The 15,320-nt window shown below is 34.0% G+C and overlaps 1 protein-coding gene across 1 annotated transcript in view; it reads left to right on the forward strand.

The window, feature by feature from the left end:
- Window positions 1-15,320, forward strand: part of SLC9B1 (solute carrier family 9 member B1) — a gene marked incomplete at its 5' end in the record, with an annotated part of 49,816 nt that overhangs the window by 4,748 nt on the left and 29,748 nt on the right. Inside the window, 3 exons of the mRNA XM_082610916.1 lie at window positions 9,422-9,592; window positions 10,787-10,929; window positions 11,995-12,122. Coding sequence (XP_082467042.1) covers window positions 9,422-9,592; window positions 10,787-10,929; window positions 11,995-12,122 — 442 coding nt within the window. The remainder of the gene's footprint in view (window positions 1-9,421; window positions 9,593-10,786; window positions 10,930-11,994; window positions 12,123-15,320) is intronic.

The raw sequence follows: 15,320 nt of genomic DNA on the forward strand, positions 1-15,320 counted from the left end.
CAAGAGAAACTGTTTTATCAGAGTATAACCTTTGAGGACTTTATTAGCCTAACCAACTAAGGAGAAGAGAAATACCCAACTCCAGCCCTCTCTAGCCATACCATACAACCTAAGGGGGTGAAAAAAGAAAAAAGAAAAAGAAACCCTGAAAAGAAGTTGTGAAATTTACAGCCCAGGGCACACAGGCTCACTAAAAGACTGAGGCCTAACCATAGGACTATAGAACTCTTCTTCTCCCCCTACAACTTACCGTCACACTACCATAGGTCCTTTTACCAGAACATCATGTTCCCCTTTAAACAAAAATATATAAAATGTATTAAAAGGCACAAAACACATTTTGAAGAGACAGAGAAAGCATCAGAACCAGACCCAGATATGGCAAGGGAGTTGGAATTATCAGACCATGAATTTAAAACAGCTCTGGCTAATATACTAAAGACTCCAGTGGAAAGGTAGACAACATGTAAGAACAGATGGGTAATGTAAACAGAGAGATGGAAATGCTAGAAATCAAAAACACTGTAACAGAAATGAATGCCTTCAATGGGTTCATTAGGAGACTATGCACAGCTGAGGAAAGAATCTGATCTTGGGGATTTGTCAACATAAACTTTCAGACCACAATGGACTTAAAAGTATAATTTATTAACAGAAAGGCAGCTAGAAAACCAAAAAATACTTGGAGATTAAACAATATACTTGTAAATAACACATGGGTCAAAAAAGAAACCTCAAGAGACACTTTTAAACATTTTGAATCAAATGAAAATGAAAATACAAGCTATCAAAGTTTATGAGATGCACTGAAAGCAGCACTTAGAGGGAAAATTATAACATTGAATACATATTTTAGAAAAGAAGAAAGGTATAAAATCAGTTATCTAAGCTTCCACCTTAGGAAACTAGAAAAAGAAGTAAAATAAATTCAAAGTAAGCAGAGGAAAAGAAATAATAAAAATTAGAGCAGATATCAATAAAATTGAAAACAAGAAATAGAGAAAATCAATGAAACCAAAGCTTGTTCTTTGAAAAGATCAGTAAAATTGATTGCCTCCAGCTAGGCTAACTAAGAAAAAAGAAAACATAAATCACTAATATCAGAAATGAGAGAGGGAACATCACTACAGATTCCATGGGCATTAAAATGATAATAAAGGAACATCATAAACAACTCTAGTTCCACAAATCTGATAATTTAGACGAAGTGGACCAATTCCTTGAAAGACCCAATCTACCAAAAGGCACACAAGAAGAAATAGATAACCTGAATAAGACTATACCAGTAAAACAGATTGAATCAACCATTAATAACCTTCCAAAACAGAAAGTATCAGACTCAGATGATTTCACTTATGAATTCTACTAACTATTTAAGAAAGAAATTATACCAATTTTCTACAATCTCTTCCAGAAGATAGAAGCAGAGGTAAGCTTGCCAACTCATTTTATGAGTCTAGTATTACTTTCATACCAAAACTAAAGACATTAGAAGGGGAAAAAAAACCAATATCTCTGATGAACATAGATGCAGAAATTCTCAATTTGTTGTAATTCTCTATATTAGCAAATAGAACTCAACAACATATAAAAAGAAGTATACTTTACAACCTTGTGGTATTTATCCTTGGTATGCAAGGTTGGTTCACATTTGAAAATGAATTAATGTAATCCATCACATCAACAAGCTAAAGAAGAAAAATCACATGATTATATCAATAGATGCAGGAAAAGCATTTGACAAAATCCAATACTCATTCATGATAAAAACTTCAGCAAATTACAAGTTCTTTGTCAACTTGACAAAGAACATCAATTAAAAATCTATAGTTGCCATCATACTTAATTGTGAGGAAATAGCTTTCCCAGTAAGATCAGGAACAAGAAAATGATGCCCTCTCTCACCACTCCTTTTCAATATTGTACTGGAAGTCCTAGCTGATATAGTAAGACAAGAAAAGGGTATAAAAGGCATACAGACTGGGAAAGAAGAAATAAAACTGCCTTTGTTCACAGATGACATGATTGTCTATGTAAAAAATCCAAAGAATCTAGGGGAAAAAAATCTCCTGCAACAACTAAAAAGTGAGTATAATAAGGTTGCAGGATACAAGGTTAGTATACAAAAGTCAGGTTTTCTTTCCTTTTTACCAACAATGAACAAATGGAATTTGAAATGAAAAATGTATCACCATTTACACTAGTACTCCCAAAATGAAATACCTTCATATAAATCTAACAAAATATGTACAATATCTACATGAGGAAAACTGCAAAATTCTGAAGAAAGAAATTTTAAAACTAAATAAATGTATAGATTTTACACGTTCATGGAAGACTCAATATTGTCAAGAAATTAGTTCATCTCAACTTGATCTATAGACTCAATGCAACTCCAAATAAAATCCCCACATGTTGTTTCATGGTGTTGACAAATTCATTCTAAAGTTTATATAGATATCACAAAAGAACAAGAAAAACTAACACAATATTGAAGGAGAAAAATTAAAACTTGAAGAACTGACACTACTCCCCTACAAGACTAACTATAAACCTATAATAATCAAGAGAGTATAATTTGGTGAACAGGATGTAAATATATTAGTGGAACAGAATAGAGAGCTCAGAAATAGATACACATAAACATAGTCAGCTGACCTTTGACAAAGGAGCAAAGGCAACCCAATGGAAGAAAGGTAGTCTGGTGCTAGATCTACCGGATATACACATGCAAAACAAATTAATCTAGATCAGACCTTATGCCCTTCATAAAAATTAACTCAAAGTGGGACATAGACCTAAGTGTAAAATGCAAAACTGTGAAACTCATAGAAGTTAACATAGGAGAAAATCTAGATGACCTTAGTTATGGTGATTACTTAAAAACAAAACAAAACAGGAAAGGCACAATCCATGAAAGAAATAATTGATTAGCTGAACTTATTTAACATTAAAAACTTCCACTCTGTGAAAGACAATGTCAAAAGAATGAGCACACAAGCCACAAACTGGGAGAAACTATTTACAAAACACACAACTGATAAAGAACTATACAAAATATACCAAGAACTTTTAGAACTCAACAATAAGAAAACAGGCAACCTGATTAAAAATGGGCAAAAGACCTTAAAAGGCACCTCACTGAAGAAAATATACAGATGGCAAATAAGCATATAAAAATGTTCTCAACATCATATGTCATTAGGGAATTGCAAATTAAAACAACAAAGTACCACTGCATATCCATTAGAATGGCCAGAAGTCCCAAACACTGACACCAGATGCTGGTGAGGATATGGAGCAACAGGAACTCATTCATTGCTGCTAAGAATACAAAATAGTACAGCCAATTTGGAAGACAATTTGGCAGTTTCTTACAAAACTAAGTGTACTCTAACCATATGATTCAGTAGTCACTCTCCTTGGTATTATTTACACAAATGGGCTAAAAATTTATGCCCACAAAAACCTGCACACAAATGTTTATAGCAGCTTTGTCCACTGCCAAAATTTGGGGGCAGGAGGTGCTTACACTGTTTGTTGTATCATACTCCTGTTTTTCTTCCAAACTCTCCATCATCTCCTAAAATTTTTGTTGTTAACAGTACTTTATTGAATTATAGTCTACATACCACAAAGTGCACAGATCTTAAGTGTACACAGCTCAATGAATGTAGACAAATGTATACATTTGTTGAAAGCCATCGCTCATATCAAGGTAACATAGAAAAGTCTTGCAACAGTATGACTTTATTTATCCCTCTTCTGCCCTTGTGCTAGATTTATCATATATTTTACTTCTACATTCTTATTATTTTTGCTTTAAAAAACCAAAAGTCTTTAAGTTTAAAAAAAATTCCCTTATATTTGTTCACATGTTTACATTCTCTAGTTCTCTACATTTCTTTCTGGCAATCTGGGCTTCCATGTGGGATTCTTTCCCTTCAGCCTAAAAAACTTCCTTAAATGTTTCTTGTTGTGTAATTGTGCTAGTAATTAATTCTCTCAGCTTTTATTTGTCTGAAAATGTCTAATTTGGCCTTTTTAAAAATTGAAGTACATTTGACATATAACAGTTTCAAGTGCATAACATAATGATTTGATATTTGTAAATATTGCAAAATGATCACCACAGTAAGTCTATCATTCATGGTTAAAAATTTTTTTTTTAAATTGAGAGCTTTTAAGATCTACTCTTAGCCTATTTTCAAATATGCAATACAGTGTTCCTAACTATAGTCACCATGCTGTATATTACCTCCTCATGACTTATTTTGTAACTGGAAGTTTGAACCTTTTGACTCCCTTCACCCATTTACCCACCCTCTTACCCTCTGCCTCTGGCAACTGTCAGTCTGTTCTCTACATCCATGAACTTGATTGTATTTTTTTTTAATTCCACATATAAGAGAGATTATATGGTATTTGTCTTTCTCTGTCTGACTTATTTCTCTTAGCATAGTGCCCTCAAGGTCGGTCCATCTATGTTGTAGCAAATGTCAAGATTTTCCTCCTTTTCTATGGCTGAATAATATTTCATTATATATACATATATATACTATATATAGTACTATATATATGTATATGTATCTACCATTTTTAATCCATTTATTCATTGATGAACATTTAAGGTGTTTCCATATCTTGGCTGTTGTAAATAATGTTGCTATGAACATGGGGATGCTTACATCTTTTTGAATTAGTGTTTTCTTTGGAAAAATACCCAGAAGTAGAATTACTGGATCATATGGTAGTTCTAGTTTTAATTTTTTAAGGAACCTCCATTCTGTTTTCCATAGTGGCTACATCCATATACATTCCCACTGACAGAGCATGAGGGTTCCTTTTTCTCCACATCCTTGCCAACATTTATTACTTGTGGTCTTTTTGACTATAGCCTTTCTAACAAGTGTGAGGTGTTATCTCATTGGGTTTTGTTTTTTTTTTGTTTTTTTTGCGGTACGCGGGCCTCTCACTGTTGTGGCCTCTCTCCCATTGCGGAGCACAGACTCCGGACGCGCAGGCTTAGCGGCCATGGCTCACGGGCCTAGCCGCTCGATGGCATGTGGGATCTTCCCAGATCGGGGTATGAACCCATGTCCCCTGCATCGGCAGGCGGACTCTCAACTACTGCGCCACCAGGGAAGCCCTAGGATTGACAGGTGGTTTTTTTTTTTTTTTTTTTTTTTGTACTTCTGAAATGTCACTTCACTGCCTTCTGGCCTCCTTTTTTTCTGATGAAAATGTTGCTATTAATTGTATTATTGTCCCCATATGTAACGAGTCATTTCTCTCTTGCCACTCCCGAGATTTTTGCTTTGTCTTTGGCTGTCTTTGGTTTCATTAAATTTGGAAATTTGGACATTATATTTTCAAATATTTTCTCCCCCTTTATCTCTCTCTCTTCTCCTCCTGGGACTCCCCTTATGCATATGTTAATACTCTTGATGGTATTCCATTGCTATCTGAGGCTCTGTTTATGTTTTTCTTCATTCCTTTTTTCTTGTTGTTCTTCAGATTGATTAATCTCTATTGATCTATTTTCAAGTTTGTTGATATTTTCTTTCACAAGCTCAAATATGCTGTTGAACCTCTCCAGTGAATTTTTCATTTCAGTTGTTGTATGTTTCAATTCTAGATTTTCTTTTATTAAAAAAATGGAAGTTGGCCTGCCTAAAGTTATGGATCTGCATTAGATAATCTCTTATAATTTTTTAAATTTAATTTATTTAAACTAAAAACAAAAACAGTTCACCCATTTCTCCCATGCCCATTTTCATTTTAAAGTAAATTTTATCTCTTTATTGATATTCTCTATTAAATGGCACATTTTTATCATATTTTAATTATTTTTACATATTTATAATAGCTGTTTTGAACACTTTGTAAATCCAACACCTGGACTCACTCAATGTCTCTTGCTTTTTTCCTGAGTATGTATCATACTTTCATGTTTCTTTGCACATCTAGTAAGTTTGGTTGAAAATTAAACATTTTAATTACACATTATTGCAACTTTGAATTCAGTTTTATTTTTTAGGGTTTTTGTTGTTATTATTATTGTTGTTTTGGTAATTCACATGTACTTAAACTGTGGATTTTAACCTGCCCCATGGTTTGCAGCAGCCAATGGTTCTTATCAGTTTTTTTTTTTGTTTATTTTTTTGTTGTTAGCCTATCTTCCTAGTGGTTTCCCTTTTGTCTGCATAGCTTAGTAATCACCTAATGATTTGGGAGAGACATTGTGTTCAGGCCAATAAGTCTTCCACCTTCTGCCAGGTGATCTGTAGGTGGGTTGAAGAATGCATTTAAAGTTGCTGCTAGTACTCAGATCTCACATCGTTTTTCACTTTTTGCCGTACTCCTTGAGTCTTCCCTGCATTTGCATACTTGCCCAACTAGCCATGGATATGTAGAGAACTTATTTCAACCATTTGATACCTTTTCATATCCAATATCTCCCAGTCACATTTTTGGCTGGTCTGCCACTTGCCTCAACTTGGACTTCAAACTCAAACTAGCAAAACTGCATGTTTTCTCTGTCCATTCCCAAACCAGTCTGCCACTTCTAGCCAGCAAGGTCATGGGTTTTCTGCCTCCACTCCATATCAAATCCACTCCACCTCCTCTGGCAGGAAAGCTGCTGGTTTTTACTTCCAACTCCGTTCTGGTATAACTAGTTTTTCCCAACTGAGCTGAAGCTGGGGAGAAGGGTGAGAGGAATGGTAGCAATACCAAGCAGGAAGGCCTCAGACTCTCAGTGATCCTACCCAAAACTCTAGCATTTTTTTCAAGAATAAATGCTTCTCAATTTGATAACTGCCTTTGGTCAGTTTTCAAGGTCCTGAAATGGGTGCTTTTATTATTTTATACAGTTTTATATGTAGACTTTTTTATTGAAATAAACTGTCAACTTCTTCATGTTATCATTGTTGGAAATCCCATATCCAACTTATTTTTATATCCCCTGATTTAGCAACTTTGATTGGGTATTTGTTATATAATCAAACACTTGTTTAGACCAACCTACATGTTTACAATTTTTTTTGTTCATTTTTCCTTCCTTAATAGTACTATGTCCTTATTCCTAAAGCATATCTTCTAATAGTTTTTCTGCCAGTAAAAATGGAATATATTCTTAGGTGTGTTTGCTTGACAATATCTTTCATTTGTCCTTTTCTTGAATGATAGTTTAACTTGCTGCAGAATTCAACATTGGATATTTTACTTCTGTACTTTGAAGACCTTATTTCATTATCTTCCAGCTTCTGTTGTTGCTGTTGAGAATTGAGAATCTGCTCTAATGTTTATTGCTTTATGACTAATCTGTATTTTTCCCTCTAGATTCTTTAAGACATAATTGTTTTTTTGGTGATCTGTAGTTTCTCAACATTGTGTCTAAGTATCTATTTTTATTTAATCCTGGTGAGAATTTATTTTACTTCCTGTGTCCAAATCAATACAGAATTGATTATGGTTTTAATCAATTCTATAAATTTGTTAAGCCAATTTTCTTCTCAAGTATTGTATCTTTTTCACTCTTTCTATTCTGTTTCTGAAATTACTATTAGATATATTTTATATCTTTTCCAAAATCTAAATATCTCATATTTTCCATCTCATTTTTCTTGTTATGCTACACTCTAGGTAATTTCCTCATATCTACCAGTTTACCATATTTCTCTTTTCAGCTGTATCTAGCCTGCTGTTTAAGGTATCTAATGATTTTTTAAATTTCAGTAATTATTTATGGTTTCTTTCTAAATGTTGTATTTGAGTCTTTTACAATGCTTTCAGGTATTTCTTTTCTTATGTCTTAAGTATTTTTTTAATTGTCTTGAGTTTCTTTGAAAATACATATTTTATATTGTCTATCTACTGGTTCTTTTAGCTAAAGTTTTTGGATATCTAAGCCCATTCTTTGTTGTATCTATCAACTTTTGTTCATGGGGATTACTTCTTATTTTGTAAGTTTTTATTATAAATTCAGATTCAGTGGGGTTTTGTCTTTGAGACTTTATGCAGTCTGGAATCAGTAGTGTCTATTAGGGATATTTTGAACTAGCATCTGCCAAGTGCCCTAGGGATAGTTCTATGGGAAGATACAGTTTATGCCAAATTCAGGGTTTGGGGGTTCCTAAACCATACAAATCATGTAAATTTGAGCCCAAAACATAAGTTAGTTGAGGCCTGTATGAATTCTCAGAAGTGATTTTGCCACCCAGAGACTAGCTAAGACAAACAATCTGGTTTGTCTTCTCTCTTTGTCAGTAGAATGATAATTTCTGGTTCATTCTTTTAGTAAGAGTTCAGGCCTTTAAGTACTCCAATTTTGTGGAGTGGTTTTAGTCAGAGAGGAGGGGACAAGAATCTTATTTCTAACTTCCTGCCTTGAGTTTGTCAAAATTCTCCTCTTTTACCCTTGACAGATTGGTGCCACCAAAAAGGAGTCACAGCTAAAGAATACACTTAAGCTGTTTCAAGGACCTGAAAAAAAAATTAGAAATTATGATTCATAGTAAATGAAGGTAGCTATTTAATTTGCAGATGGCAGTTTGCAGTATCACCTTCTGTCCTTTACAGAAATCTATGAATTCCCTCTGTGAGTAGGGACTTTCCTTAGTATGTAGTTGACAGAAATAATATGTATACTACCTTATCATTACTCATCCTGTCCACCTTTACTTCCTATACATAATCTAAGATACTTTACATTCTCCCAAAGACCAGGTTTACTTTTTTCTCAGCCTTTGTCCCCTTTAATAATTTACACCCAAACATCAACTGAGTTATCCCTTCAATACAAATACTTAGTCTGCTGCCATTACAAAATGTGGCACACTGTTTGTGACCACCTAGAGGGGTGGGATAGGGAGGGTAGGAGGGAGGGAGACACAAGAGGGAAGAGATATGGGGACATATGTATATGTATAACCGATTCACTTTGTTATAAAGCAGAAACTAACACACCATTGTAAAGCAATTATACTCCAATAAAGATGTTTAAAAAAATGTGGTACACTGCCACTATGAACTTCAATAAGTTTGAGAACTCTTATCACAACAAATCATCTTATTCCTGGTGAAAAACTACTTTAAAATATAAAATGAAGTAAATCTCTTCATATTGCCATGACATTTAAAAAATGTCATATATTATGAGAAAGCTTAGCACTTTAAAGGATTCACATATAGTTTAAAACTATTTTTTAATAAAATACTTTTTTTTAGGTTGACAAAGACTTTGGAATATATGTTAAACAGACATTTCTTTAACCACACTAGCAAGCAACATTAGTGTACATTATGTATCATTATATAGGATTGGCTATTAATATATTCAATGAAATCAAATTCCTGTCTTATATGTATATATCTATGTCTATGTAGATATATAGACATGCACCTTTTTATATTTCAGGAGCTATACTTTTTATGATATGGTGTGTAACCTGGTCATTCTCAGGCCCTGAAGTTCTTCCTGATGGAAGTTTATTTGGACTGTTAATTATCTTTTATGGTGCTGTTATTGGTGGGAAACTTTTGGAAATCATTAGAATACCTTCAGTGCCTCAACTTCCCCCTCTTCTTGGTAAGTGAATAATTAGCTCTCATTTTTTTGTCATTGACCACATATAAATTATGACTATATTCTAGTCAGAGTGGATATAATTTAGAACTATTTCAATGTAATATGATCTATATAGCTTTTTTATATGTGTACTTATTATATATGTGTATATATAGCTTGTTTATAGAAGTATGTATTCTCTATACACACACATATTTTTCCTGAAATATATTTTTAAATACTTTAAATATACTCAGTATATGATTCTTGTTGCTTTATCATTTAATAGGACATTTTTTACTTAACTTTACATATATTGTAGAAAAGGAAAATTTTGAAAAAAACTGAATTGTTCTGTAGATAACCTAATTCAAATACAATTACAAGATTCAAATGTTATAGTGACTAGGGCACCAAAGGTTTTATAGTTTTTGGGTGAGCTGTTTGAGCATCTCCACTATGTATATTCATCGATGCATCATCTGCCTAAACAATGGTACCCCCTATTTCTTCATCACCATTATTATAATTCTCCAGGTAGAGGAAAATTAGTGGAAGACCTTCTATCAGAGGTGTATTATATCTTCTAAGTATTCAATACATTCAAATATTTAGTTACTGTCAATAGAGGTAATCACTCTCGCTTATCTCTAACACCCTTTCTGTGTTCATAACACCCATTCAGCAACTCTTAAGTATTTACTGAATCTTTTTCCCTCCTCTCCAAAATTTCCGCTTTTGTCCTAGCTCAGCCTCTTTGTTTCTAACCATTCCATGGACTAAGGCAGAGCCTTCTATCTGGTCTCTCCTTCAGTTTTATGTCTATCTAATTTGTCAAGACCATCACATAGAAAATACAAGACTCATTATCTCACTTCCTGCCTAAAACTTTCCCATGGTGCCTTACTCTGCCAAAACAGGGGAGGGTAGAGGGTAGGGGTAGCTTTCCATGATCTGGCCCCTCCAGCCCATTCCCCACTCCCATCCTAGTCCTTTATGTTCCGCAATACTGAATTGCTTGTTGCACCCCATTGACATATATCATTTCTTATATCCAATCCTTCATTTATGCTGTTTCCTCTACTTGCATGTAACCTGCCCTTCACCAAAGTAGCGAGAGACATAGTGTGTTTGAAGAAGAGAAATTAAACATTTCTGTTTTCTCTCTTGGGAAAATGAACTGAATCAGACATGGTTTATTTTCTTTCTTCTAAGGGATGTTACTGGCTGGTTTTACCGTTAGGAATGTTCCATTCCTCAGTGATCATGTCTATATTAGTAACACAATGTCTTCAACTTTAAGAAACACTGCCCTTACCATTATTCTAGTGCAAGCTGGACTTGGACTCGATCCACAGGTAGATTTCCAATTATACCTTGAGTATAGTTATTTTCAATATTAGAGGCTGGTGGAAAAGAAAAAGAGGCAGAATTTTTCTTACAGCTGTTCCAGGTAGAGCAAAACTAAGACAAAGAACAAAGATTTTGCTGAAACATTGACACCTTAATTTCTACTTCTGGTTATATTACTGATATGAAAATAAATCTCTGTGATATAAGATCTCTATTGGAGGTAATCGTTAATTATTTACATAGAGATAAATGTCCCTTATGCAACATTTGTATCATTTGAGAGTTGTGGCTCTTCTGTGGAGAACTATTTACTTTTCTGTTAACAAAGGATAAGCTCATCCTATAAAAGGTTATTGCTTTTGTTTTGTTTTCTCAGAATGATTAAGAATTTCAATAATATTATTGTTTCACGAATTTTTCCCACAGAACTTGTTCCTGATTATCTTTACATTTTTGTAAAAGCTAATCTTTTCAAATATTTCTTAAAATATTACTGTCTAAGGATCATAAATCTACTGGGGTTTTTAAAGATGGATATTCATGAATATACCAGCTATTCAGGATATAACAAATGTGGCAAATATATGACTGGTGGTAGTATCTTAAGAGCATAAATAATTATAGACAGTGATAATTTATTGTATTATCCAGTAGAAAATTTGAACCAATAAGAAAATTTAAAAGTTTTCCCTTTCAGTTAATTACACAGTTTTTAAGTGATTTTCTCTTTTGGCATAATTACTACTGCTAATCAAACAGTTCATCCCTACAAGTTAACTGATGGAGGTAAACCTACAGGATACTTTCGTTATACTGTTTACTAGGAAGGTTAAGGGAGGTAGAAATAGTTATTTAATCACAGAGAAATGGGTCTTTTTTAATAATTAAAATACAAGTGTTTTATAAACTATGAAATAGTTTATAATCCAATATATGACGACATATAAAATGAGCTGCATTAGCATTTAAAGCCCAATGGGACATCTGGAATGTATTTCAATATTTGCTTAAAATAATTTTCTTATTGGCCAGTATAGGTTTATCTAAATGTTACTATGTTTATATTTCAGGCTTTGAAGCATTTGAAAGGAGTTTGTTTAAGACTGTCTATGGGTCCATGCCTCATAGAGGCATGTTCAACTGCTGTTGTTTCCCACTTCCTTATGAACTTTCCCTGGCAATGGGGATTTCTATTAGAGTAACTTTTTCTCATTTTTCTCTATGAAAATATTCAGTTAAAATTCTTGGTTTTAAATTATTGAAATATTCAGAATATTGTATAGACAAGCTTATCATTAGAATTATTTTCACAATGATAGAAAATCTTGGAAATCAGTTGGTCAGAAACAGAGCCATGTCCTAAATCTACTATATCCTTAACAAATATTCATAGTCTCTAAATGCTTAATGCCAAGATAATTCATGTCATCAATTTATTTTTTCCTCCTATACTGTAATCTATCTTTATTTTTAACCTATCTAATGACTTCTTCCTTATATACCATATGTACATAGATATAAAACCTGTATCTATTATATGTGATATATGTATTATATATGAAAGATATTTTGTATAAATATAGATATTAAAACAAAAAACAGCAAACACTATTTTCCTACTTCCAATGTCCCATCTATTTTTATCCACCATCCATTTCCCTTCATGTCCAAATTCCTCAGAATAATAGTCTATAATCATTATCTCTATATCCTGAGCTTCTTTTCATTTTTCAATCCATTTAACTTTTGCCTCCACTTATCCATTCCAGTGGATGCCCTGTGCATTTCTAAAAGATAAGGGCATTTTCTAACTAAATTAACAATAATTTCTTATTATCCTTAGGTGATTTTTAAAAAAATTTTGATCTACTCAACATTTGGTGGAATCTTTGAATCAATCAAAGGATTGTGTATCCCTTTTTTGTCCAGGTCTTTAATATATCTTTTATCTCTCCTCAGTTTTCTTTTATTATGTCCTTTTGTAACTCCCTCCTCCATATCTATTAAGTTTTTCTTTATACTTCTCATCTGCTTGCCTTTGCAGTACACACTGGAAAATTTTCTCTGCTCAGTTCTCTAGCTTATTAACTCACTCTACAGTTATGTCCCTATCACCTATTTATTTATTTAACTTTGGCAATTAATTGTTAATTTCTAAGAACAATAGTTAAATGTTATGAACAGATAGAGTATACTTTCATGATTCTGAGGATATTTAGTTATTCTGAAGTCTTGTTCTTGTTGTTCTCTTTTTAGTATATCTCTTTCCTTGGGTATAAATTATTCCATTTAATGAACATGGTGCCTCAATTCAAAGTGTTGGCTTTCCCCAAATATTTGGTGATACTTTAATGGATACTCATTTTTTTTAATTGAAACTTCCTATTAACCTGTGTTTTGTTTTATCTGTTTGCTATTACCTTCTTGCAGGAAATAGGCCAGTCATGCTACCAAGCAAGTTTCCTTAGAAGCTCAGGCTGAGATTAAGATTTTTCTTTGGCCACACCTCGTGGCTTGTGGGATCTTAGTTCCCCACCCAGAGATTGAACCTGGGCCACAGCAGTGAAAGTGCCAAGTCCTAACCACTGGACTCCCAGGGAATTCCCTAAGATTCTTATGCAAATGATTTATTAAGGGAGCTCTCAGTAGAAACCTCTGAGTGAAGAAAGCCAGATAGGAGTGTGGGAAAAGTCAGTGGTTCCAAAACTTTGCTACCCGTTAAAATCACCTGGGGAGTTTTTGAAAATCCCAGAAATTAGAGGAGTGATGTCAGCAAGATGGCAGAATAGGAAACTCCAGGCTCACTTTCCCACATGGAGACACTCTCATAACGATATGAGGACAAGATTACCTTTATGGTAACTCCAGAAACCAGTTGAGAGGTTATATATAGCATTCCATGCAGGCACAATGCCAAGAAGAGGCACAATGGAGCAATTAGAACATTCCATTGCACTTACCCACCATACCCCACATCCCTCCTAGAGAGCAAGGGCAATCAGGAGGAAACTCCCAACTTTTGAGTTCTCCCTCAGGAGGAAAAGAAAAAGCTGGAACATGTGTCTTATATTCTGGCTTTTAAAGAGGCTGCCCAAGGCACTGATTTCTGTCTCATCTGACTTGGAACATTGACAGAAAAGAGAGTGGCACATTTTAGATGCCCGAGGTCCACTGAGAACAAAGGTGAGTCTTGTGCATTGTTATACTCCAGAGATATCGATTGCAGTACTGCTGATAGATACCTGGGGTTACTCTGGAGTAGGAAAAAGCCAAAGTCCAGCTGGAGATAATGCACCAAAGCCTGGAGAAGGCACATTCCAGAAAGGTTTGAGAGACTCCCAGAATCTTTAGCTGGGATGATTGGTGAAGGTCTTTCCCTAGCGAAGAATTTCATAAAGACCAGGAGAGGTGGCTGTTTTTTCAAATATCCAATTTCCAACAAAAGATAACAAGGCATACAAAGAAACAGGGACTCAGGGCTCAATCAAAGGAACAAAATAAAATTCCAGAAACCAACCCTAAACAAATGGAAATGTATTACTCAACAAAGAATTCAAAGTAACCATCATAAAAATGCTCAGTGAGCTCAAAGATGTTGCAGACATCTAAAAGAAACCAGGAAAATGATGCATGAACAAAGTGAGAATACCAACAAGGATATAGAAACTATGAAAAAAAGAACCAAAAATAAATGCTGGAGCTGTAGAATATGATAAATTGAAAAATTGACTAGAGGGGATCAATAGCAGACTGGATTGGATGAAAAAAAAGAATCAGTGAACTTGAAGACAGGTTATATGAAATAATAGAACCAGTGGGGCAAAAAGAAAAACAAGGAAAGTGAAGACATCCTAAGGGACTTGTGGGATGCCATTTAACGGGCCAACCTACGCATTATGGGAGTTTCAGAAAGAGAAGAGAGAAATAAATGGTCAGAAAGCCTATTTGAAGAAATAATGAGCCAAAACCTCCAAATTTGAGGAAGGAAATGGACATACAAATTCAAGGTGATCAAAAAACTCCCATTAAGATAAAACCAAAGAAACCTACACTGAAACACATTGTACTCAAGCCATCAAAAGTCATAGCAAGTGAGAATCTTAAAAACAACAAGAGAAAAGCAAGAGCTCCCATAAGATAATAGTTGAATTTCTCAGTGGAAACCTTGCAGGCCAGAAAGGAATGGGATGATACATCCAAAATGCTGAAAGGAAAACAAATGGCCAACCAAGAATACTATATCTAGAAAACCACATTTAAAAACTTCATGATGTTGAATTTGACAATGATTTCTTGGATATGACACTAAAAGCACAGGCAACAAAAGCAAAACTAGGTGGGACTGCATAAAACTTTAAAACTTCTGCACAGCAAAGGAAACAATTAACAAAGTGAA

The sequence above is a fragment of the Mesoplodon mirus genome (assembly GCF_964341445.2).
Source record: "Mesoplodon mirus genome assembly, chromosome: 2".
In the NCBI taxonomy this organism is placed as follows: domain Eukaryota; kingdom Metazoa; phylum Chordata; class Mammalia; order Artiodactyla; family Ziphiidae; genus Mesoplodon; species Mesoplodon mirus.